This window comes from Trachemys scripta, chromosome 2 (assembly GCF_013100865.1).
Source record: "Trachemys scripta elegans isolate TJP31775 chromosome 2, CAS_Tse_1.0, whole genome shotgun sequence".
Classification (NCBI taxonomy): Eukaryota; Metazoa; Chordata; order Testudines; family Emydidae; genus Trachemys; species Trachemys scripta.
In genome coordinates, this window is record NC_048299.1 from 144,878,543 (window position 1) to 144,904,736 (window position 26,194).

The 26,194-nt window shown below is 50.2% G+C and overlaps 1 protein-coding gene across 1 annotated transcript in view; it reads left to right on the plus strand.

The window, feature by feature from the left end:
- Positions 1-6,460: 6,460 nt before the first annotated feature.
- ADD2 (adducin 2) overlaps positions 6,461-26,194 on the plus strand; it is a 55,612-nt gene continuing 35,878 nt past the window's right edge. The window contains exon 1 of the mRNA XM_034759531.1: positions 6,461-6,474. Within this exon, the coding sequence (XP_034615422.1) occupies positions 6,461-6,474 (14 nt within the window). The remainder of the gene's footprint in view (positions 6,475-26,194) is intronic.

Genomic DNA, 26,194 nt, shown 5'->3' on the forward strand with positions numbered 1-26,194 from the left:
AAGTGAAACAAGAGCAGTTGGGATGCAGGCCGGCCTGCTCAGAGCAAAGGGACATTGAGAATGCAGTGTGATTGATGTTCTGCTGAATTGCATTTATTGGTTCCCCTCTCCGATTTGGGCATGCGGTTAATCCACTTTGAAACCTGGCTGTGCTAGCAGCAGCAGCTTCAGAATCGCCTGATGGTTCATGCCAGAAGAGCAGTTTCCCTAGGGAGGTCAAGCAGAGGGCTGAGGCCCAGGATATTGTTAAGGTGATAGAGAAAGGAGTATAGACTGAATTATGGAGTCAGCTGCTGACCCAATACAGCATGGGACACAGATCTAATAGTGTGGGCCAAATTCTCTGCCCCGGTTACAGCAACTTCAAAGGCATCTGTAGGAGTCTAACAAAGGCGGCATCTGGCGATGGGTGTTTACAAAATGTCACACCACCCTTTTTCAGTCCACTGAGCCATGCAGTGCCTCCTGATTTGTTCACACCCCCCCCCATGTTATGTTTCAAAATCACTGCTGTAAAAACAGTGTTGAATATGCATTTGGGAGGTGCGTGTGCGCGTTTCTGAATCTGCCTCTGCATTCAGTGAGGATTTGACACAGGTAAGCCCCACATCCCAGAAGGTTACCATCCACGAATCCATCCCAATCCAATGAAATATGGCACGGATCAGTTCTGCATGACAAAACCTACTCACGCTGTCTGACATGCTGTTTAGAGGGAGCAATTGTCGTCACTGCGAAGCAGCCTGGTTTAGCGGTGACAGCCGTGTGACTCATGCTTCCAGCCTTTTGTGGGAACAGCCTTCATGAGCTTCTCCAGCAGTAGAGGATATCATGTGGCATCTATCCCATATTCACACCCTTCCCCTACCCTTCCCTGACCTGTGTCCTACATGATACAGTCTCTGCAGGTGGTACTGTTTACTGGTCTCAAAGAACCATGCGTACCTAGTGGCTCTAGAGATATGATTAATAACAGCAGTGCTTGGGAAACTGTCAAATCAAGGATGGAATTCAGTTCTCTAAGATAGCATTCAACTGCTTTACCCAGGAGACCCTCCTGTCTCTTCCTGGGGTTTTCTGCATCATTCACCACAAGCCTTCCAACTTCTGCAGTATTTGAGGCAGGGATCTTACAGGCAAAAGCATCTTTCACTAGACAGCCTGATTCATCCCCAGAGCAGATCTCTCCTGTGCACTGAATGAGGTAAGGATCCCGTGGGGAAAAAGGATGTGATCATATCATTAAAAACTGAATCATAATGCATACACACAAGGAGCCATTTGCTAACTTTTGAGTGCTGATGGTTGCAAAATCAATGTTCTTTTAACTCTTTGGTTGGTGTGTGTGTGTGTGTGTGTGTGAGAGAGAGAGAGAGAGAGAGAGAGAGACAAAGACCCAGCAAAGAGATACAGCCACTTAATTCATTCTTGGAAAAACTGATCTTCACTCATCAGACAAGCGCTGAGGACAAAGTCTAGGATTGTCAAGGATTTAAAATGGTGCTGTTTTTAATAACAACACTTAGTTCTTATATGGTGCTTTCCATCAGTAGATCTCAAAGCGCTTTACAAAGGGAGGTAAGTAACACAAATTGGCAGGAGTTAGTGAATTTTCTTTAACGTGACATACCCGACTTTCCCTGCAGAGGGCACTGAGGAGCCCAGAGTCAAAACTCCAGCAAACTGTGAGTTTGCCGCTGCTGTAGAATATTGCAGTGTTTTATAATAAGGGGTGTGGCATATTGTGCAGGGTCTTAGAATCATAGACTGTTAGGGTTGGAAGAGACCTCAGGAGGTCATCTAGTTGAACCCCCTGCTCAAAGCAGGACCAATCCCAAACTAAATCATCCCAGCCAGGGCTTTGTCAAGCCGGGCCTTAAAAACCTCTAAGGATGGCGATTCCACCACCTCCCTAGGGAACCCATTCCAGTGCTTCACCACCCTCCTAGTGAAATAGTTTTTCTTAATATCCAACCTAGATCTCCCCCACTGCAACTTGAGACCATTGCTCCTTGTTCTGTCATCTGCCACCACTGAGAACAGCCGAGCTCCATCCTCTTTGGAACACCCCTTAGGTAGTTGAAGGCTGCTATCAAATCCCCCCTCACTCGTCTCTCCTGCAGACTAAATAAGCCCAGCTCCCTCAGCCTCTCCTCGTAAGTCATGTGCCCCAGCCCCCTAATAATTTTCGTTGCCCTCCGCTGGACTTTCGCCAATTTGTCCACATCCCTTCTGTAGTGGGGGGACCAAAACTGGACACACTATTCCAGGTGTGGCCTCACCAGTGCCGAATAGAGGGGAATAATCACTTCCCTCGTTCTGCTGGCAATGCTCCTACTAATACAGCCCAATATACCGTTGGTCTTCTTGACAACAAGGGCACACTGCTGACTCATATCCAGCTTCTCGTCCACTGTAATCCCCAGGTCCTTTTCTGCAGAACTGCTGCTTAGACAGTTGGTTCCCAGTCTTCTCCCTTCATTGCCCTGTGCTGAAACCAAAGAGCTTCTCTGTAAATTCTGCAAAGTGCATTTTTCCTAGGATGCAGGTATGTCTACAGTGTAATTAAAAACCCTCGGCTGGCCGTGGCTCAGCTGACTCTGGCCCGGGCTTGGGCGAAGGGGCTGTTTAATTAAGGTGGAGTCATTTGGGTTTGGGCTGGAGCCCAGGCTTTGAAAGCCAGTGAGGGGGGAGCGTCTCAGAGTCCAGGCTACAGCCCAAGCCTGAACATTACACTGCTATTTTGACCCCTGCAACGCAAGTCCCAGTCAGTTGAGCTGGGCTCTGAGACTCGCGATTGTGGCTTTGTTTTTGCTGTATAGACATATCCGGAGTGAGCAATGCTGCCCCTTTAAGAGAGCTCCCTTTTTCTCATGGGAGGAGTAGCTCTTTAGTCCATCACTGTCTGTATTCCACCCACCCCCATCCTTAGATTGCTCTTCTTCTCTGTGTGTCTGTAAAAAACGTGACCCTTCCCCATCGGGCAGCTCTGCTGTCTCGAATCAGACACTCAGTATGATGTCTGCCTGCCAGCATTATTATTTTCCAAAGGACCATATGCCAGAGCAGTTTCATGCACAAAGGCATCCTTGCAAAAGCAGACTGTTCCCAATGGGCAGTTTTTAATGCACTGCCCATAGACTTCCATGCAGCATCAACTGATTTCATTGTCTGGCTGATGATTTGCCCCGCCTCCTGTATATTCATTTTAATTGAGCATGCATGGCAGCCTATTGATTTGCATGACTTGACCCTGAACAGACTGTGACGATGGCCTCTTTGTGCATTCTGTTTTCTCACTGCAGTGCGCACGTGTTTCCCAGCTGCAAAACTGCTGCTGCTGCTGCTAATTTTGGGGGGCGAATGTGGTAGACGCTGAGTGCTTGTGAAAGCAAGAAATTTGGGGAGGACAACTTAGCTGCAGCTTGAAAAGAGCTTACGGTGTTCAGATACCACTGTGATGGGTTCTCTATAGGTAGCTGGACTGCACAGACTCCTATTCAAACTGCCCAGCAGACGTCTAGCAAGGCACCTGTGATAAATGAGAGGGGGGTATCTCCCTTTTGTGGACACTTAGCCAGCCAATTGGCTATAGAATCCCTCTTGGTGGTGGTTCTCTACTTGCTTTACCTGTAAAGGGTTAAACAGTCTCCCTGCATAGGTGAAAGGAAGGGAGTGGGCACCTGACCAAAAGAGCCAATGGAAAGGCTAGAACTTTTTAAAACTGGGGAAAAAACTTCCCTTTGTCTGTCTGTCTGTCTGTTCTCTGGAGAGAGGGGACAGAGCAGAGACAGGGCTGGGACTCTGCTGTAAAAAGCTTTTTGTCAGGTATGGAAATCATCAGATCATATTTAAAGCTACTCATTTGAAACCCCAAATATGTAAGTAGACCAGCAAATGTCTAGAAAGACGCGATTAGGTTTATCGCTGCTTATTTCTTATTGGCTTGTGGACTCCTCTGTGCTAACCCCAAATGCTTTTGTTTTGCTTGTAACCATTAAGCTGGACTTCAAGAAAATCATTCTTCATGCTTAATTATTATATTGGCTCTTGTTAAATCTAGTAATAGCCTGCATTCAGGATGTATTTTCTTTCTTTTTGTTTTTAATAAAATATACTTTTTTTTAAGAACGGGATTGGGTTTTTGTGTCCTAAGAGGTTTGTGCACATCTTGTTTCATTAGCTGGTGGCAACAACTGATTTCCTTTTGTTTTCTTTCTCAGCTCTTCCTTGGAGGGGGAGGGAAGGGCTTGAGGGTACCCCACAAGTTTGCCTTCCTGGGTGATTTTTGCACTTGGGTGGTGGCAACATCTACCAATCCAAGGTCAGAGAGAAGCTGTAACCTTGGGAGTTTAATACAAGCCTGGAGTGGCCAGTATTAATTTTTAGAATCCTTGCGGGCCCCCACCTTCTGCACTCGAAGTACCAGAGTGGGGAATAAGCCTTGATAGCACCATAATCCTAACCTGCAAGCACCCTGTGGCTCTGACCTTGCACAGAGACACGTTTTCAAAGAGATGTTCGAAATGCCGTTTGTGACATTTTTGCTTGTGCCAGCACAAGACCGCTCAAATCCCACACTTGTACATGTCGTACTGATTGGTGTGTGATTGTCTCCCTCTAGAGGTTCCCCGTGACTATAGCAGCTTGCTACTAATACAGAGCTAAGACCTGCTCTTTCTGTTCAAAGGCATAGGTGCTGGAATTAGGGGTGCTGCAGCACCCCCTGGCTTGAAGCGGTTTCCATCATATGCAGGGTTTACAGTTTGGTTCAATGGCTCTCAGCACCCCCAATATACAAATTGTTCCAGCCCCCCTGTCAGATGGTAGGGTCTTGTGCTTTAGTTGTGGAAGATCTCAGAGCTGAGTTAAAGGAACAATTCCATTAGATGGTAGCAGTAGTAGATCCTTATCCTTGTTTGTGGACAAGGCAGGTAAAACACCCCAGGATTCCCCTAAGACTTTTGCTGCCGTAAATTACATGGCCGGGTGTGTGTGAGAGAGATCATGTTGCGACCACAGCTAAAGAGGAGAGCATTCTTGCTCAAGCTGCATCTGCGTGCTTTTAGCAGAAGGTTCTCTTCTCCACTGCCAGTGCAGCAGCTACAGTACTGACGCAGCTGGTACCCAGGGACTGGAATTCTTTGACCCCCAAATGGCTTTTTGAATGATTTGAAACCGTTTTTGTCATTCAAAATGCCTTGTTATTTCATCAAAACCCAAAAAATAATGGGTTTTTTTAGGGGGGAGGAGGTTGAGGGGGGGGTCCTTCCCTTTTCTGATGTGAAGGAAGCCGAAAAATTGAGATAAAGACGCTGGGGAAAGACAAACCAAAAACCCGTGAATTTTATTTTTCATCAAAATGAAGTGGGGGGAAATGAAATGTATTAAAAACATTCTTTTGAAATATTTTATGGAAAATACCATTTTTGACCAGCCCTGAGACACACGCATCACAGACATGCAAATGCTACCCTGCATGGTTCATGCACTATGGGATTAAATACCCCTTCTGTCAAATAGTCCTTGGCTGGGTCCTCCCCAGAAAGATTCCCGTGCTATTGATTGCAAAGGGCACCCATTTCAATGACAAACAGCAGGGTTAGCATGACGGGAGCATACCACAAGGCGGGTGTGTGCAGCGACCCATACCTTATGATACACACTTTGTCTTATTAAATCCAATATTTATCAAGTACGCAGGAGAAGGCTATGTGGATAAGTGTAATTCTGCACCCGTGGCTTTTCCACGTTAAAATTGGATTGGAAAATAATTGCTGGATTGTGCTCTCGGTTGGAATCTATCTGCTTGTGGAAAATATTAGCTGAGCCCATGTGCCGGGGAAGATTTAATGGAATAAACGTACAGGTTCAGATCCTTGGCTGTGGAGTGCAAAGCCCGGCTCAGGAAGGGTGTATGACTGTGCTTCCCCAATCCTGGGGTGGCCACTCCCTGCTCCACTCCACAGGTGTAAATTAGAGCAGCCTTCAGTCTTCTCTAAAATAAGCCAAGTGCTTTTTGGTCCCAATGGGCTGTAACATCAGCAGTGTATATGGAACACACAGTTCTGCACAGTTCTGCCTGGGCACAACACTCTGTTCTGCTTGCACAAATTCGGATGTGTGCAATCATTGGAAGTACAATTTCGGCCACCACGGCTAAGGTTGCTTCAGTAGACAGCTGAGCCACCCAGGCTGCAGGAGAGGGGAGTGAAATCTCCATTGCGATGCATTGCCTCTGGTGCAGGCCGGCTGATGCTGCATGGGAGAGACGGGCACCATGGGATCTGCCTCGACAGCGCCCCAGTTATGCCATGGAATGAAGCCTTCCCTTTCCTCCGCTCATCAGTTTAACCGTAGCCTTCACGGTCTGCGATGGCCAAAGAGTGGAGCAAAATGTTGCTCAGGGCGATGTCAAGCTTCCTCTTCAGTTATTTGGGTTCAGCTAGAACAGCCCAAGATGGCGGCTGTGAAGTGAGCTGCCTTCCTTGTAATGAAACTGGAAACACCGCCAGCCACTCTGTCTTCTTTGAGCCCAAGTATATGTCCCCGTTTCTGGAATCAGGGCATTGCATGGGGGCCTCTTGTATCTGGAATTCCGACGTACGCTGCAATCCATTTTTGGAATAACCTTGTAGCAGCTGCATGTGCAACAGTGTGTTCATAAGAACCCCAAATAGTAGGGTTACCATATTTTAAGTGTCCAAAACGAGGACACTCCACGGGACCCTGTCCCCGCCCCAACTCCACCCCCAGCCCCACCCAAACTCCGCCCCTCCCCTGAATGCTTCGCCCCCCTGCTCCTCCCCCTCCCCTGCTTCCCGTGAACATTTGATTCGCGGGAAGCCTGAAGCAGGCAGGCAGCAGGTAAGCTGGGGCTGGGGCTGGGGCTGGGTGCGAGCAGGCGCGGCCCAGTCCGGCCCCCCCAGCCGGGCCCCCGTAGCCGAGTGGCTCCCTCCGGCGGCTGGCTCTGGCCCCAGCGTCTCCAGCCTGGCTCGGCTCGGGCCCTGGGGCGCCGGCTCCGGTTCCGGCCAAGCGCGCCGGCCCCGGCCCTGGCCCTGGGTGAGCAGCGCCAGCCGGCGGCCGAGCAGTCCCAGTCCCAGCGGCTCCGGACGGCTCAGCTTGGGCCCCGGTTCCGGCCGAGTGGCTCCGGCCCGGCCCCGGCCCTGGGAGAGCGAGTGGCGCCGGCCGGCAGCCGAGCACCCAGCGGCCCTGGCTCTGGCCCCAGCGGCTCCAGCCCGAACCCAAGCCCCACGATCCCTCCCTCCCTATTTTCCCGGACATGTGTGACTTTTTGGCAATTCCCCCCGGACGGGGATTTGAGGACCAAAAAGCCGGACATGTCCGGGAAAATCCGGACGTATGGTAACCCTAATAGCCTCCGCTAGGGCTGGTGCATGCAAAGCAACCAGTAGAGGAAAATTGGAGAAATAAGAAAACATGTAGGTACATAAGAAAACATGTCTCTCCAAACTAATATCCTTGATCCAAAGATTCCTGCACATTGGGGATGCACTGATCTAGTTTGAGCCAGTCTCTAATCCAAACTCAACTGGCAAACAGTTTTCTATCGCTCCTTTTCAATTATTTCTAGATGAAACAGCTTTCCTTCTCGCAACCCCATTGCACCGTCTGCGTAACCTTGTCAGGAAACAGTGGAAGCCTCTTAAAACTATGCATAAAGGACAACAACTAATCGGCTATTGCCTCACATGTTCTGCCTGCAAAATTGCACTAGCAAAATGCCAGGTGATCTTGGTTTGCATGCAAAAATGGAAAGGATGCAATTTTCAAGGTGCATTTTCCTAGGAACAAAATTTGGGGCTGGCATGAGACCACCGTGACTCTGTGTAGGTGATCTGGTAACATGAATGAGCCCCTCAAGCATCTCAAGCCCTCTAGGGGATTACAACCTAGCCTCTGTTGGTCAGAGGTGGAGATGGACGGCAGGAGAGAGATCACTTGATCATTATCTGTTAGGTTCACTCCCTCTGGGGCACCTGGCATTGGTCACTGTCGATAGACAGGATACTGGGCTGGATGGACCTTTGGTCTGACCCAGTACAGCCATTCTTAGATTCTTATCCTTTCATTCCTCACCAATAACTGCAATAGTGTTACAAACATGGGTGCCTTGTGTTAAAAACATGTTCCCTGCAGTAGCAGCCTCCGAAAGCTCCTGGTTCTGCCAGAGCCATCTAGGATCCAGAAAGATCCAACTCATTTGTTTTCCTGCTGTGGAAATCTTATCCCTATTTAATACCAATCATCCAGCCACCAGTGAGCAAATATTCCTCAGCTGCGTATTGGATGGACTGAGGATACAATATCAGATTGACTGCTATGCTGGAGGCCGCTGAAGTCTCCCAGTATGGTTATCCACAGAATATGCATGGCTTGAGCCCCGTGGCACTGCAAGCTTCTCCCATGCTACCCTGCCAATATTCCCAACTTCTAACCCCTGCAAGGGGGCAGTCCATTCTGCATGGCTCAACCTTCCGCTCAGACTGCCTACTAGGGGAGCAATTACAATCTTGGGGACGGGGCCACTTATCCACTGGCAACCGCCCTGAAATGAACCCAGATCACCTCCAACAAGCCACCAAAATAGGAACTTGATGGCAATGCCTGTCAGCCACTCCCCACCAGGGCCAAATTCTTTATGCCGCTTGCATTTCACGCACTGGGTTAAACTCAGAGCTGGCTGTTAGCAGGTGCAGCTGCAGTGGCTTGAGTGGATTTTACTCCACGGCTGAATTTGCACCATTGACTTCATGCTCCAGGGTACTTACAATGTAAGGCGGCTCCTCAGGCTTGCCCACAAAGTGTCTGACTGGCCGATGAGACGCAGCTGAACAATATTAGGCAGCTGCATAGTTTTAGGTCTAGACACAGCTGTATTCGGCCTCCTTTTAAGAGGTAACTTAGTTTTTTTTTTTTTTTAACATCCATGCCATGGCATGAATAATTGATCCAAATAATTAAAGATATTGGATGAGACAAATAGGCAGCAATTACTTTATCCACAGAAGAGGCCAGGACCTATGGGATGAAGTGGGTAAGAGGCAAAGCTGCGGGCACTGCAAACCCTGCTATGTCTGCCTGCTATGCACAGGGCCGGCTCTAACTTTTTTGCCGTCCCAAGCAAAAAAAAAAAGAGCGCCGCCCCGCCGTAACACACCTCACCCGCGAGCGCTGCGCCGCCCGAAGACCTGCCCCCCCGAGTGCTGCGCTGCACAAACCCCCCCCCCGAGCGCCGCGCCACGCAAACCCCTGCCCCCCCAAGCACCGCGCTGCCGAAGCCCCCTCTGAGTGCTGCGCCGCCCGAAGCCCCCGAGCACCGTGCCGCCCCGCCCAAGCCCCCGCCCTCCCGAGCGCCACGCCGCCCAAGCCTCCACGCCCCCCGAGCACCGTGCCGCCCAAACCCCCACCTCCCCGAGCGCCGTACTGCCTGAAGCCTCTGCCCGCGTGAGTGCCGCGCCGCCCAAAGCCCCGCCTCCCGGAACGCCGCACCACCCAAGCCCCCCCTCCGAGCGCCGCCCGGCAGAAACAAAAACAAACAAACAAAAAACCCTCCAGCACTGCCCTGCCGAACCAAAAAAAAAACAAAAAACCTGAGCGCCGCCCCACCCCAAGCACGTGCTTGGTCGGCTGGTGCCTGGAGCCGACCCTGGCTATGCAACAGCATGTGCCAGGGAACTCTTAAGCACGGGGGGGTAGAAGTTCTTGTCCTGAATGTGGCTCTTCTCAAAACCTGTGGAGAAGACACACAACAGGAGCCACAGAGGGGTGTTCAGGATGGGACCCAGAGGTTGGCAGGTGTGTATAGGTGGTGGGTAAGTGTGCCATGACAATTGGGCGCCTCTTATTTATGTTCCTGGCAGTAATGCAGTGTGTAATGTGCTATTTAGGGAAGGGATTGTCTCTCACTATCTCTAGACCGGGGTGGGCAAACTATGGTCCGAGGGCCACATCCTGCCCTTCAGACATTTTCATTTGGCGAGGGCTTGCCCTGCTCTGCGCAGCTCCTGCAACCAGCTCCTACACGTAGGGGCAGCCAGGGGGCTCCACACGCTGCCCCTGCCCCAAGCACTGCCCCCGCAGCTCTCATTGGTCAGGAACCATGGCCAATGGGAGTTGCAGGGGCGATACCTGCAGATGGGGCGAAAGGGGGGACATGCCGCTGCATCCAGGAGCTGCTTGTGGTAAGTGCTGCCCGCAGCCTGGACCCCTGACCCCTCCTTATGGCCCAACCCCCTGCCCCAGTCCTGATCACCCTTCTGCTCTCCGAACCCCTCGGTCCCAGCCCGGAGCACCCTCCTGCATCCCCAACCCCTCATGCCCAGCCCCACCCGAGAGCCCGCACCCCCTCCTGCACCCCAATCTCCAATTTCATGAGCATTGATGGCCCACCATACAATTTCCATACCCAGATGTGGCCCTTGGGCCAAAAAGTTTGCCCACCCCGGATCTATACAGTACCTAGAACAATGTGGACCTGATGGGACCTTTTGGTGCTACTGTAAATACAAATAAAAAATAATATAAAAGGAAGAACTGTCTCAGCCTGCCCCTGTTGGTATAAAAAGTAGAGCAATTAAAGAATATGGCAGACCCCCAAATTAATGTGAAAAGTAGGGCTGTCAAATGATTAAAAAAATTAATCGTGATTAATCGTACTGTTAAACAATAATAACATACCATTTATTTAAATATTTGGATGTTTTCTACATTTTCAAATATACCGATTTCAATTACAACACAGAATACAAAGTGTACAGTGCTCACTTTATATTTATTTTTGATTACAAATATTTGTACTGTTAAAAAAAAAGTATTTTTCAATTCACCTAATTAATACAAGTACTGTCGTGCCATCTCTTTATCATGAAAGTTGAACTTACAAATGTAGAATTATGTACAGAAAATAACTGCATTCAAAAATAAAACAATGTAAAACTTTAGAGCCTGCAAGTCCACCCAGTCCTACTTCTTGTTCAGCCAATTACTCAGACGAACAAGTTTGTTTACATTTGCAAGAAATAGTGCTGCCCGCTTCTTGTTTACATGTCACCTGAAAGTGAGAACGGGCATTATCATGGCACTGTTGTATCTGGTGTCACAAGTTATTTATGTGCCAGATGCGCTAAAGAGTCATATGTCCCTTCATGCTTCAATCACCATTCCAGCGGACATACATCCATGCTGATGACAGGTTCTGATTGATAATAATCCAAAGCAGTGCAGACTGACGCATGTTCGTTTTCATCATCTGAGTCAGATGAGACCAGCAGAATGTTGATTTTCTTTTTTGGTGGTTCAGGTTCTGTAGTTTCCTCATCGGAGTGTTGCGCTTTTAAGACTTTTGAAGGCATGCGCCACACCTCGTCCCTCTCAGATTTTGGAAGGCACTTCAGATTCTTAAACCTTGGATTGAGTGCTGTAGCTATCTTTCGAAATCTCACATTGATACCTTCTTTGTGTTTTGTCCAATCTGCAGTGAAAGTGTTCTTAACATGAACAGCATGTGCTGGGTCATCATCCGAGACTGCTATAACATGAAATATACGGCAGAATGCGGGTAAAACAGAGCAGGGGACATACAGTTCTCCCCCAAGGAGTTCAGTCACAAATTTAATAAACACATTATTTTTTTAACGAGCGTCATCAGCATGGAAACATGTCCTCTGGAATGGTGGCTGAAGCATGAAGGGGCATATGAATGTTTGGCATATCTGATACGTAAATACCTTACAATGCTGGCTACAAATGTGCCCTGCAAATGCCTGTTCTCACTTTCTGGTGACGTAAATAAGGGTACGTCCAGGGTAATTGATCTATCGGGGATCAATATATCGCGTCTTGTCTAGACGCGATATATCGATCCCCAAACGCGCTCCCATCGATTCCGGAACTCCACCAGGGTGAGCGGCGGTAACAGAGTCGAAGGGGTAGCCGTGGCTGTCGATCCCGCACCATGAGGACTCAAGGTAAGTTGAAATAAGATATGTCGACTTCAGCTATGCTATTCCCGTAGCTGAAGTTGCGTATCTTACATCGACCCCCCCACCCCCAGCGTAGACCAGCCCCAAGAAGGAGGCAGCATTATCTCCTGTTAATGTAAAGAGACTTGTTTGTCTTAGCGATTGATTGAACAAAAAGTAGGACTGAGTGGACTTGTAGGCTGTGAAGTTTTACATTGTTTTGGTTTTGAGTGCAGTTATGTAACAAAAAAAGTCTACATTTGTAAATTGCACTTTCACCACACAGAGATTGCACTACAGTACTTGTATGAGATGAATTGAAAAATACTATTTCTTTTGTTTATCTTTCACAGTGCAAATATTTGTAATCAAGAATAATATACACTTTTGATTTCAATTACAACACAGAATACAATATATATATAAATGTAGAGAAACATCCAACGTATTTAATAAATCTCAATTGGTATTCTTTTGTTTAAAAGTGCGATTAATTTTTTTGAGTTAATGGCGTGAGTTAACTGTGATTAATCGACAGCCCTAGTGAAAAACACCTATAACTCCCATTTGGACAATCCTGGCGTAGATCAATTAATGCATTCCTCTATCCTTTTGTGTAATGATGGCCCACAGCACACACTGGGAGGCTACGGTATGTAGGACAAACAGATTGTGTTTATTGCAAACTTCTAACAGCTGAGTGACTTGCTGGGTCACTGTTCTTGGTTAATGAAAGTATGGGGGTGGAGGGTTAGCGTGAGACTTGGCCATGAATGCTGAAAAATGCTTGTGTCTGATTGGCAGGCAGTGTGGTTTGCTCTGTAGCGTGTGACAGTTCCTGGGTGGATCTTAACCAAGTGCCTTCTAAGGGACAGAAGCATTGGAAGCGCTGGCATGGCCAGAACATTATGCTCTGGTGTCTTAAGAACAGGGGAAGGCTAGCGGATAAGCACTGGAATGGGTTACCTAGGGAGGTGGTGGAATTTCCATCCTTAGAGGGTTTTAAGGCCCGGCTTGACAAAGCCCTGGGTGGGATGATTTAGTTGGGGCTGGTCCTGCTTTGAGCAGGGGGTTGGACTAGATGACCTCCTGAGGTCTCTTCCAACCCTAATCTTCTATGATTCTAATGTATGCCACTGCTGTTTACCTTCCATTTAAAAAATGCCCTATGTCACTATAACATGCTTTACTGATGGGACTGTTAACCCAATGCTGCTGGGATGTTGTTTTGCTGACAAAGGGCAAAGAATCCAAGTCTTAAAACACAATCACAGCATTTTCTACTGGCTGAAAAGAAAACCAATGATTAGATCTACTTCACAGCCAGGATAGTGATAACGACCTCTTGTTGGGAGCTTAGTTAGTGTTTCCAAAGAATTCTGAGACCCTCTAAGATGAAAGGACTGTCCTTATTTCACAGGTCTGTGTGCAGTCAGTATGTCTGTAATCTGCTTACACTCAACTGGAGTCTCGCGTTCTGGGTTCAGTCTCTTTCAGCCTTAATAGGGATCTTTCAGAAGTCTTATGATAGAACCAAGTGATGTGTTTAACCCTCTGCTGTGTGGGGAAACATTCCGACAGCCAATGGGTTCTTCTTGGATTTGATCGTGCGAGATATCGAGCCTTGCAGGGGCTGAGTGACCCCCAGCTCCCGTTGAAATTAGAGGAGGTTGAGTGTGCCCAGCACTTTGTAGAACTGGATCTGCCATGAAGGAGCTTTGAGCCTGGAAATTCAGATCCAAAATCAGCTCAGAATCTGTTCAGAGTCGGGGTTCTGATTCAGGCCTATCTGAATCACATCTGATTCCTTCCAGCTTTTGGGAGGGCGGGGGGGGGGGAGGGAGAAGAGGTGGAGGGAAGGTTTAAGATCCAGGGGTCATCTCTAATAGCGACATTGGAAATAGCTCAGTGTGCAGCTAATTACTCAGTGGCTTCCTTCCCACACTGCAGATAAGAACTAGTACAATTAAATGAACTCAGTGCTTGCATACTACTGTTTCACTAATTAAAGTTTAGAATCAGTTGTCTTGGGCAGCGGGGCAGCTGAGTGCTGCCCCTTCTATTCCACTCCCCCCTAAATACAAAAAAACACTCCACCCTGCGGTTTTGAACACCCATTTCAGCAAACATCTGAGTTTTGAACCTTTGAATCCCCTCCTGTGTCCCACCTGTCCTGCTTGAGGTTAGGATGGAGCATCACAAAGTTTATGGGTTTGGATGAGAACAAGTAACGAGCCCCCTGCTTCAGAACCAGATGGCTTAGAAAGGTTGGACCTAGTTTTCCTCTGCCCGGCACCTCTGTCACTTCTCTCCACGTTACGATGCTGATTGGGGAATGTTTTGCCCTCACTTCACACAGATGTCAAGGGGTGAGAATAAGTCCTTAGAATCCCCCACGATCCATGATTCTTCCAAGTGTCTTCAGCACAGTTCATCTGCTCAGCCTGTATGAAGGTCAATGGATAAGCATTGGCCTGCTAAACCCAGGGTTGTGAGTTCAATCCTTGAGGGGGCAATTTAGGGATCTGGGGCAAAAATCTGTCTGGGGATTGGTCCTGCTTTGAGCAGGGGGTTAGACTAGATGACCTCCTGAGGTCCCTTCCAACCCTGATATTCTATTCTATGATTTCTATGATAACACAGCCCTATCTGTCAAGGCTCAGCAAAAAAATATTACTTGGGATTCTTCCACGTGATTAACACTTGCTGGTGAGCTGCCTGCCCCTGTCCCCCCGTTTCAGAGCATTTTATCCAGAATATAATGAAAATACCTTTATATTAATAGTTGCATTAGCCACTGTGGTGTTTTTTATGGCCTCTGGTAGCCAGCAGTGTCCTAGCTTTGGAGCCTGGTGGTTAGCTTTTGGTGCGTATGTGAATACTACAGACAAACATGAACGCAAAGCATATTTTAAATAGGCAGCAGATGAGTGAGATTGCCATATTGCTATGTGCCACCCAGGTACCTGATCCTGTGAGCTGCTGAGCCGGTCCGGAAAGGTGCCATTGAGTTGAGGTGCCATCACCTCTTCAGCTTAGGTGCTAACTGCCCATGTGTGGCAGGTGTTGAATTCCTAAGATTTAGGGTTTTGTGTCAGAAGACTCCAGGTGATCTCTCCCAAGGTACATTCCCAAAGATGGGTGGAGATCAGCCTGCTATTTATCTAATCAGAACAGTGGTTCCCCCAATGTAGCTCCCCGCTGCCTGACACACACAGCTTGATTTGCAGGCTGTAATGAGCACGTCTGATATAAGGGGCTCCTTACACCACCTCCTTCAACTGGATCAGGTATAGTACATCTCTGTGCTGGTGTAGATCCTACCTGTCTTGAACTAGCAGGTCCATTGGAAGGCAATGACCAGCATATGGACACAATTGCTCTGTGCACTGACAACAGGAAATATACCCCCAGCCTCACAGCCCTGGCTTTCTCAAGGGGTTGAGATTTGCCTCTCCTTTATCTCCAGGAAACTGATGTTTGTCTTAATGTGACCGCACGTGTTGCAAACCCTGCATGTGAGAGGGCTGACAGTCTAGTGCATTGGCAGTGCCTGTGCCGGAAAATACAAAGTGTGGGTAAAATTGACCCTGCTTCAAAAAATATTCCCTTTGTTTCTGTTTTTGAAAGCACATCATCTTTTCTTTCTTTCTTTTCATCTTGAGCCCACACGCTCCAGGACACACAACAAGGAGAACTCCAGAGTGAGCTGCTAACCCCAAAGGGCAGCTTCACACAGCTCATCTCTGGGAAATGCCGGGATGGGAAAGGAGCTTGCCAGAGGCCAAGCTGGCCTGCAGGTCGGGGAGGGCATACGCTGGTGGATGCCAGGGGACCTACGCAAAGACACTAGCGTCGAAATGATCAAAGATGCCAAGCAATGAGTGTGACACAAGATGCCATGGTCCTGTATGGGCTGCCTCCCTGAGGCTCTCCTACTTGAGCTAAAGGGCAGCTACTCGCGGGTGATGAGGACCCACCCTCTCCTTGCGTGGCACTGGGAGACGCATCACGCGTGGCACCACAAAAGGTCTCAGCTGCAGGCGCGTGTGGGCGATTGGTTGTTTTCTGCATGCGGTGGTGCAGCTTTGCAGGTGGGCGTTATTCGTGCGTGTGCTCGTCTTCTGCATGGGCCTTTGGCCTGTGTTATATCTGATGGGCCCAGTTCACTACCCCGCATAGACCAAGGGGGTTGGCATTTGCACTCCCAGGCAGCGAATCTGTGTCCCATGCAGGTGCACGAGAAACACTGCCAGGCCCTCGGCTATAGTAATCCAAACCCGTACTGCACAGTACTGGAACGTGGCTCTTGCTAAAATACGTGGGCTGCGTTCTCTGCTTACTTACACTAGAAAAAGCCAATTGACTTCAGTGCCTTTGCTCCTCTGTTTCCAGGTGGAGAATTTGGTCTGTATTTGTTTTGTCATACAGGGTACGTCTACACTGCAGTGTAAACCCAGGGCTCGAATTCAGGCTCAAGCTTAACCCCCTTTCCGACCACATACAAACCATGCTAACCCAGGCCTTGGACCCATGGTCCCAGGACCCCATGGGGGTTGAGGGGTTCAAGCCAGGACCCAGGGTCCAAGCCCTTTTGCTTTGCAGTGTAGACGCAGCCCCACTGGATTTATGCTCTGGGAGTCCACCAAAAGTATTCCAGAATCCCACAGGCCCATTTTCTTTGTCCTCTGGACAGTCAAGTTTGGTGGACGGTCCTGGAGTGTTCACTGCTCCATGAACAAATGGCGAGAGCAGCCACATTTGGGGAGGGGGCTAGGAAGTCTGGGATGTGGGCGGCTGGACCCAGGCCTGCATAATGCAGTGTAGATACTGGAGCCCTAGGCTGGAACCCAGGGTTCAACAGTTCTTAACCTGGGATTACAATTTAGTGTAGACTCTGAAGCCTTAGGTTAACAAACCCAGGGTCTGCTAACTTGCGTTCTACCAACCCTGGGTTTACATTGCAGTGTAGATGGGCCCTTTCATGGTAGCTTAGGGGCCTTCTCTGCATGTGGCCGAATCCTGTGGTATTTAAGGAAGATTCCTTTGAAGCAGGGATCAAGGCTGTGTGGTGGAAGAAGTCATAGAATCATAGAAGATCAGGGTTGGAAGGGACCTCAGGAGGTCATCTAGTCCAACCCCCTGCTCAAAGCAGGACCAATCCCCAACTAAATCATCCCAGCCAGGGCTTTGTCTGTGCATCCACATCCCCTTCTTCTCTAATGCTGCAATCCTTGTGCTGCTGGCGCGGGTTGCATAGATCAATTGAGTGAAAGCAAATGCACCTGGTTCATATGGGTATGAATTGCTAATGGACAGTGGAAACTTTGTGAAGTTCATGCTTTTAAGCTGCTTGTTTGTCAAGGTAGAAAATGAATTTTTGCACATTACTCCCAACTCCCTTCTCCTCAAGTGCTCAGTTTGTCGGTCTGTCTATGTATATCTCTCTGTAGCATCGGAGTGTCTTATTGCGTGATGAGGTGGGAGGGATTTTCCAAGCAGGACCATTACCTATGCCATGCCAGATTGCACCACCAGCCAATCTAGCTGGATCACTGCTAAGGGCAGAATGCCCCGGCCTCATGTTTCTCAGTAGGCGGAGAAAACCTTCAGCAATCACCGCGATGCAGTTCTGTACATGGGGATGGAAGGAGAGGAGCAAGTTCATTCCTGACCACTACCGTGAGCATTGTTTAAGCCCTGAAGCATGAGATTTGACAGCAGTGAGTTAGCTTGGTGCTGCAAAGCCACTCAGTGTGCTTGCATTGTGCTCTAAGCAATGGCCCCACCCCAGCCTGCTTTCCTGATTAGCCTCATCTTCCCAATCAGTCTGTACACAACCACCCACCCCGGCTGGCTCTTGGTTGACGAGGCCTAAAGAGTCCAGCAGCATCCAGCCAGCTTTATCACCCCTGACATCTGTATTTAGGCAGCAGGCGGTTGCGCCGTGGTGCTGCGGTACCTTAAGACCCTGGGTAACTAGGCAACAGGTCTGATGCTCCTTTCACTGGAGCGGAGGCGAAGGGAAATGACTCCGTTCTGCAGATGCTGGGGGAAAGACTTAGAGAAAGGAGGAGACTGACCTCCCCAAAATAGGGACCTTGGAGCCTGTGGCTTTTGGAGAGGAGGGTCGTGGGCACATAGGTGGTTAGGAGTCTGTAGGATGTACCCAATACTAGCCCAGCTTTGCATTTCCCTTACTCGGTGAATAGAAACTGCTTGCTGGGGCGCAAAATAAAAGGAGACGCTGCCGCTGCTCCCCGCACGCCTCATATCCTACCACCTGTGTCCTCATGCTGCAGCGACAGGGTGTCAGAGTGTAGCACTCCTCGGGCAACACCCTAAGCATTAGGGAAAGACCATCAGGCTCCGCCATGGAGCCTTCCTGACCCCTGTTGTGATCCGCTGACACCCTGATGCATGAGGTTTCTTTACCCTAATCCAGTGCGGGAAATATTATTACTGGTCATGAAATGATCCAACCACAGGTTGTTTCTAGGAAGGATAAGATGCAGCTTCAGGCTGGATCAAATCCGTGGTCCATCCAGTGCAATATGCTGGCGCTTTAGAGGAAGGTGTCAGAACCCCATAGTAGCAGATGTGGGATAATCTGCCCACCCACATACATTGGATCTCATCGTTCTCTGACCATTAATGCTGACAAGTTTTTGGCGGGTTAGTAAACCTTGTGCTTCCGGAGGTAAGCCAACCTTGGACTGTTAGAACTCTGGATAGTCTTGTTATCCATATAAATGTGTACTCCCTTCCTCAGTCTTGCTGAACTCTTGGTCTCCATGACAGCCTGTGGCAGTGAGTTCCACAGTTACAGGTTGTGCGGGAAAAAGTTTCCTTTTTCTCCGTTTTGAATTTGCTACCTCCAGGCCCGTCAAGAGAAATTTGGGGGTTGGGGCCCCACACCTGCTCATATCACTTTGTTTACACAGATGGGTTTTTTTGGGTGGGGGGCTGACCTTGGAGCCCTGGTACATTTGCCCCTCCCCACCTCTTTAAACCCATTGATGATGACCTGTTCTGTTCATTCCCTCTGGGGCACCTGGCATTGGCCACTGTGGGACGACAGGATACTGGGCTAGATGGACCCTTGGTCTGACCCAGTAGGGCCGTTCTTATGTTATGTTCTTATTGAATAGGCTTTTGCTCTTGTGTTAGGAGACGGGGGTAACAGTAGTTTCCCCTCTCCCTTCTCTAAACTACTCATTAGTTTATGTATTTCTATCACGTCCTCTCTCATTAGTCTCCTTTCTAAGGGAAACAATCCCATTGTTTTCAATCTCTCTTTATAATGGTTTCCATGCCCCATATCGTCCTTGTCCTTCTCTGAATGTCCCCTAATTCTGCAGTAACAAACCAGTGTGCTCCTAATGTAACACACACGGGCCAGGTCCTGTGCCCAGGTTCTCTGCCAAGCTGCAGTAGCCAGGCTCACCACAGGGTGGGGCTCTCTGGAGAGGGGGAGAGGAATAACCCTACCCACCAGCTCAAGGGTGCTGTAGTAGCCCCCAGTCATTCTGCCCATGCCCTTTGGGGAGCAGCTTATGTTGTGTCAGTAGCTGGAGGATCCACATAGCGATTGGTCAACCTCTCCTATCCCAACTCCTCCCTCAAGCCCGGTGCGGGATGCAGAGCTGAGAGTTGGGCTTCATGGAGTCTCAGAAAGGCTCCGTGAGTTCCTACTCACTCTTGTTGTACATCAGGACCACACCACTTCCGATGCTTTTGTGGAAGGCAATGCAGTAGCAGAGGGGGTCAGGAGTCACCTCTGTGCATGCAAATGCTGACTTGAGTGACTTGAGCCGCTCGAGGCCGGGGCTTCTGAAAACACGGGCATATGGTTTGCTCTTTCACAGCCGAAGGGGGAGAGGAAAAAAATGTAACCAAAGCTGAAAAGAGCTGGGGAGAATCCGTGGCTCGTATGCGCAGCAACTGAAGCAAAAAGGTGGGGAAACGTTCCTCGGGGGGGGCACTTTGATCGACAGCCCGGAACTCAAGTCCAGCTGGCAAAGAAAGACCCTGGGTTGTGACTGCAATGTGCGTAAAGATATGCAGCAAGTTTTATTATGCAGGGTGAGAGCTTTCCCCAGAGGACATCATGAACAATTTGGCAGGGAAGAGGGGGAAAAAAAACAAAAAAAATTTCTTGCAAAGTTTGATTTTTCCCCCCGGCTTTTTCTGGCTACTTCTTTGTAGGCAGAAATCTCATCATAGCAACTAGACGTGGCTAAGGCTTCTCAAGCCATTTTCGTCCTCTAAATGAAGGGTTGATCCCTGCAATGTATATTTCTGGAGCGGTCTTCACCATGGAAACCAGAGAGCTTTTTTACTTTTGCCAAAGAAGGCAAGAAGTAGAGAAGCATTGGGGAAGAAATTATCAGAGTTTAAATCCTTCGTAGCCTGGTAATTCCCAGCATTCCCTGTTGCTGCTGGAGAGAGTTTCAAAAGACAGGGAAGGTGCACAGATTGCAAGCATCTGCAATGGGGGAGGGGGGGGAAGGGGGCGGAGAAACAGGTTGAAACAAAACAGCCACCAGAACGTGCTGGAAAGAAGAGACGTTTCCTTGCGCAGGTGATCAAGGGGTGGTAAAAAGGAGGAGATCCGTTTATTGAAAGCAGAATGGGCATTTTATTGCTTGTATAAAAATAATGCATCGTGTCAATCTCTTAAATCCTTGGCTTGGCTCCATAGCTGGTGTGAACTGCCATAGCCTCACTGACTTCCCTGGAGCGATACTGATTTACACCAGCCTCTAATGTAGCAGCAGCACCAGCAGCGGAGGCCCACAACTCTACTGCTTTGTGTGTGTGTGTCGGCGAAGCAGGGTGCAGCTGGGTTAGCCTGTGGAGGGGACCACACCATGGAGAAGGCCAGCATTCCTCAGGGAGAGCAGGGTAGGTGGCTCTTCTCCCATGGAGTCAGCATTCTGTTCTATTCAGGTTCTTGTACTGTGCCCATTACCTTGGTGTTTGAGCGCTTCACTGAGGGTGCAGGGTGACCACATCCCCCAAACAGCCATGGCAGTTGCACTGGGTATGGTAAAGGGCTTTATTCCGGGGAGAGTCCATAGAGAACTTCACAACATAGGGATATTCTCAGCCCCGGCCTGCACTGTCCTGTTAATTAACGACACACCTGAACTCCTTACCCTCATCTGTCTGGAATCAGTTGCCCTTTGGCTTCCCCATAAAGGGATGTTGGGAAGCGGACACTGCATTGCTGGACATCATGATCTCTGGGGGTCATTAAACATCCCCTGGCATTCATCGTAAGAGCAGGAAGGTCCGCCTCAGTGTTCTGTAGTTATTTGTATTGTGCAGCCACTTCGGAGCCTTGTTTCCTGGCACTTCCCCATCTGTCTGTATCCCTCTGTTCTCGCTTGTCTTATCCTGAGCTTGTCATCTCTGTGGGGCAGGGACTGTCTATTTGGGCTGTGTTTGTACAGCGCCTGGCACAAGGGGATCCTGGCCTCTGGGCGCTACAGCCATTCAAATCTTAAATAATAATAATAGGAGCCAGGTCATGACTTCCTGCCAATCTGATCACCTTACAAAGATGCAGTTGCTTATGATAGTTTTCTTCGCCTCCTGCCCTAACCTGTTGTGTAGCATGGCTATGCACTACCTCACTCCACCCCAGAAGTGGCTGTATTTGCATAGGGAATGAAAGGATCCTATATAGTCTTTAGAGCTCTGTAAATGTGAACGGCTGCTGCCGTTGCTTCAGCAGCATCCGCTTGGAGGAAACCAGTGTGCACGCAGCAAAGCCAGGCACTGGCAGATGCAGAAATGTCAGCAGCCGAGAGAGCTGGGGTGTGGCAGAAATGCTACTGGCAGGGAAGAGCCTCGCTTCTTGCCCACGCAGGCTAGCTGCCAGCACACGTGGGCTTTCCGGCGTGGCTCCAGCAAGCCATTCTAGCTCCAGCGTTCCCCTCCACCCCCATGTCTGCTCCAAGCCGAGTGCTACCTCTGCTGCTGGTACTAGCACACGGAGCAGATTGCATGGGTGCACAGATCTTTCCCTGATGCATTCTGCAAGGGCCAGGGGAAATCAGAAAGGATGCTCAGACTGCTCCCTCCTCGGAGAAGGGAGGAAGTTTGCGCCACCCTCGCTCAGCTCTGCACCCTCCCCTTGTCCGGACAGTGGCAAAATGCCATGAGAGCTCCAAATGGGTTTGCCAGCATCACATTTTCCATCAGCCGTGCGTTGCCCAGAGCCCTGGGGGTGCTGTGTGCCTGTCTGGCCTGTGCAGTCTGGCTTTAGTCTAGCCTGTTAATGCAGGGCGACCTGTATCCAAAGCAGCACATGTTTCAGAGGCCGTAGATCCGTCTCTGACAGCTCACCTGAAGGGCTGGGCTTCCTGCTTAGTTTAGGACAGTCAGGCACGTGTTGTCCTTGCAGATTTGCTATTGAGGGACGAGTCATGGGGTGCGGATGGGTCTTCTGCAACGTGCCCGTTTTCTATTGCTGTCCGTTTCTAATTCTCTTTCTAACTGCAAAGTCTGCGCTCGGCTGAGAGGGCAGGCAGGCAGCCGGACAAGCTCAGCAATCAGCACCAGGGGAGCAGAGCCGGGTGGCAGCAAAACACTTCATTAAGTTGGATTTTCTCCGAGAAAATCTCCAGCCCTCTCGGGAGAAGTCAACATCTTGGGGATTCGTTTATGGCTTTGCTCTTCCAAGCGGCGCTAAAAGCTTTGGAATTAACAAGACCGAAGCAGAACTTTGGAGAAATTTGGATCTGAATGTAAACCCTGTGGCCCATTTTTTCCTGCTACGCTCATCTCTGTAGTTTGTGTCTCAGCGAAGTCTGAGGCCGTCCAGCAGTATCATTTCACTCTAGCATGGGCCATGCATACTCCTAGCTCTAGAATGTAGTTTGGGAGCAGAATGCAATCCCTGACTTCATTGGGGCATTCCCTGTTCCCACTGTTCTCTACAGTCTCTGTTCACGTTGCACTGGCTAGAAGCCTGCAGGCTCCACTATTGCTGCAATGAACCAGTCCCCTTGTAGTTAAACACCCATTAGCACCGAGCTAAGGCTGGGACCTGCCCCCTCCCCCCCCCCCCCCTCCCCAGGGTCACTGAGCTCCTGTGAGAGGCCCTCCCTATAGGGCAGGTGCAGGTTTAAGTCTCTGGGGCTGTCTCCTGCCCTCTCCATGCTATAAAGACTGCCTTGCTGTGTGCAGACTGCATGATTCCAGCTTGCTGGTGGCTTGCAAAGAGCAGATCTCGCCCTGGCTGAATGCTTCTGGCAGTGGCTCGGCCATGGCTTTGGTGCTAGGCGCAAGCTCTCTGTGTGCTCTCTAGGGGCTAATCACCATTGCCATCTCAAAGGTCTGCACCCAAGGAGTATAGGAGCTGGACAGACTTAGCCCTCTGTACTCAGCAACGTGAGCTGCTTCCCTAGCTGAGAAGAGGAAAGATTAACCCTTAAAAGACTGGTTCTTGGAAGGAAGCGACCAAGTCTCCTAGCCCCCAGGCTCCAAATTGTTAACATGCTGATGCATGTCTCCCTTTCTCTCCCTCTGGATTGTAGCTGAGAGATGTTCTATGTGTAAGCGGGGGAATGGTCCCGCTATTGTGGGGAACTTTCCTGGCTTCTGCACTACCCCGGTGAAATGGGCTAGCGAAAGGATCTGAGTCCTCGCTTCCCCTCCCTTTACCCAGAGGCCTCCCTGCCCTGGAGGACTCCCCTTCCACTCTCCTGTCTGGCAGAATCCTCGTAACCCCAACAAGGCTGGGCCCAGGATTCCTGGGGGGCTCGACCCCCAACCCTGCTGTGGTCGCCAGGACAGGGCTAGGGTGTCCCCACTCCAGGTACCCTCTCTGCACTGGGCACCTCCCTGACCCACTGATCATTTCATACAATTTAAAGCAAATACAAGTTGTTTAATTAACAATTAATTTAAAAAAAGAATAAGGAAAAATGGGAAAGGTTAAAGGAAAACATCACCCTGCTCTGTGGCAGGGAACATTACAAACTGTCTCTGGAACGTCAGGGCAGTTCACAGTCTGTTCCTTGTAGGTCCCAGGCTCCTTCTCAGGCCCTGGCTGTGCTGCAGAGACACTGTGGGTTGGACACTTGCTCTGGCGGTGGCTCTAGGTGGCAGGACCCTTCTTCCCAGCGTTGCCCCCGCCCTGACAGGGTTACAATCCCCCTCCAAGTCTAGCCTGCAGAGCCTCTTGGCCTAGGCGTCTCCCTGTGCTGGACCCACTGCCCAGGGTCCCCCTCCTCTTCCCAGCTGCTCACCGCCCCCAGCTCCAGACTGCTCCAGCCCCAGCTCCAGCTCCACTCGGCCTCAGCACGACTGCAGCTGCTGCTCTGCCTCCAGCTCCCTGGGCTGCTTCTCTGGCCCCTCTGGCTCTGGTGGCTGCAGCTCTCCCCCCTCAGCCCAGAGGTCTGCTCTCTCTGGGCTGTGCTCTGGCTTTGGGGCTGCAGCTTAGCTCGGGCCCCTGCTCTCTCCTTAGCTCGGCCCCACTCTGTCTGACCCAGGCAATTCCAGCTCAGACATGGAGGACAGGACCCCGCCTGGCCTCCTGACTCTCTGATCAGCCTGCCCGCCCTGTCAATCAGGCTGATCTGGAGTATTGGCCTCTCCCCATTGTTCCTGGGGACTGTCAGTCTCAGGCTCCTGATTTCCCATCGACCCCTCCCCTTTTAGTGCTGGGAGCTAGCCAACCAAAACACCTCCACTGAGTGTTAGTAAGGGGGCAACAGTCCCCTTACATATGCATCCTGCCCCTGATGAGACCAGCGCCCTCCTCCCCCCCATCAGGTTTATCACCCTCAGAAACGTCTGCATAACACCCTCCGCAGGCGCTGCGGAAACCGGATTAACCCCAGCGCCAAGAGCAAAGCACGTACGTGCTGCAGAAATGGAATCCAGGGTCGTTCTGCGGCAGAGCCACTGCTGTCTGTGAAGACACTGCCCTGTTCCCTGCATGAGATGCCCACAGAGAATCTTATTGCTGTGACCCCAGCTTGGCTCTGTTCCGAGCACCGACGCACAGGATGCTGCAGAAAGTCATCTCCTTGGAGCCAGGCCAAGGAGGGGACTCTCCGTGCAGGCTGTGTTGTGCCACTTGTTAAATGCACAGGCCTGATAATGATCAGGAAGCAGAGAGGGGACTCTGAACCCTGAGCATGAACTCTAAAATCCCAGCCTTAATTAAGCCTGCTGCTCCGGTATTCATAATTGGTCCTTACTAGCTGATTCCCAGGCACACCTGGAGGATGCAGGGAAACGCTACCGATTTGAGGGCATAAAGACGGTTGAGCACATGAGCGCATTAACCTTTTGCTTCTGGAGGAGTGGGTTTAACTGCTGGTTTAGATCACAAAGAAATTGAGTTTGGTGGCATCTCATCTTCCTCCACCTCTGTCTTAATCACAAAACGGCTGCGCGGAAGGACAGGGGAGCCCATTTCTGTTTGAAAGGCTCAGGAGCAGAGCAGCCGGGTGTGCCGCAGGTCAGGACTGAGGTGCATTGGGGAGCAGGAATGGGACTGCAGGGGGCGCTGCAGGACAGGACTGAGATGCCACTGAGTCACAGGCGGCTAGTGACTTGCCCAAGTAGAGCAGAGCCCAGGTCTCCCAGCCACCGGACCATCCTTCCTTTTTGTGGCTGGTTTGAATAACTCAGATAATATGAACCTCTAGTATTCAGATTATTAGAGAAACCATAGGGTGTGTTATCATAGGGTGGCCAGGTGTCCGGTTTTCGATCACACAGTCGGGTCGAAAAGGGGACCTGATAGTATCCGGTCAGATCTACTGACTGGACACGCAAAGTCCAGTCATCACCCACACCAGCCCCTACTCAGCCAGGGGCACCTCTTACTTGCATCGGGCGGCTGCAGCTCCCAGTCCCAGCTCTGCAGGCAAGTGCCTCCTGATCCACACCAGGGGGGAAGGGGGAGAGAGTGGGGAAAAGCAGTGAGCGATGGAGGGAGGGGGAAAGAGGAGCGAATGGGGGTGGGCGGGGCCCAAGAGGAAAGGGACAGGGCAGGAGCAGGGCCTCGGGGGAAGAGGAGGGGCAGGGGCGGGTCCTTGGGGGAAAGGGGTGGGGAAGAGGCAGGTCCTCGGGGAAAGGGGCAGGGAAGGGGAGGTTCTGGCATTCCTGCTAGAATGTCTGTTTTTTAAATATTACAAAGTTGGATACCCTATGTTATCAACATAAGGGAATCTGCATGCCAT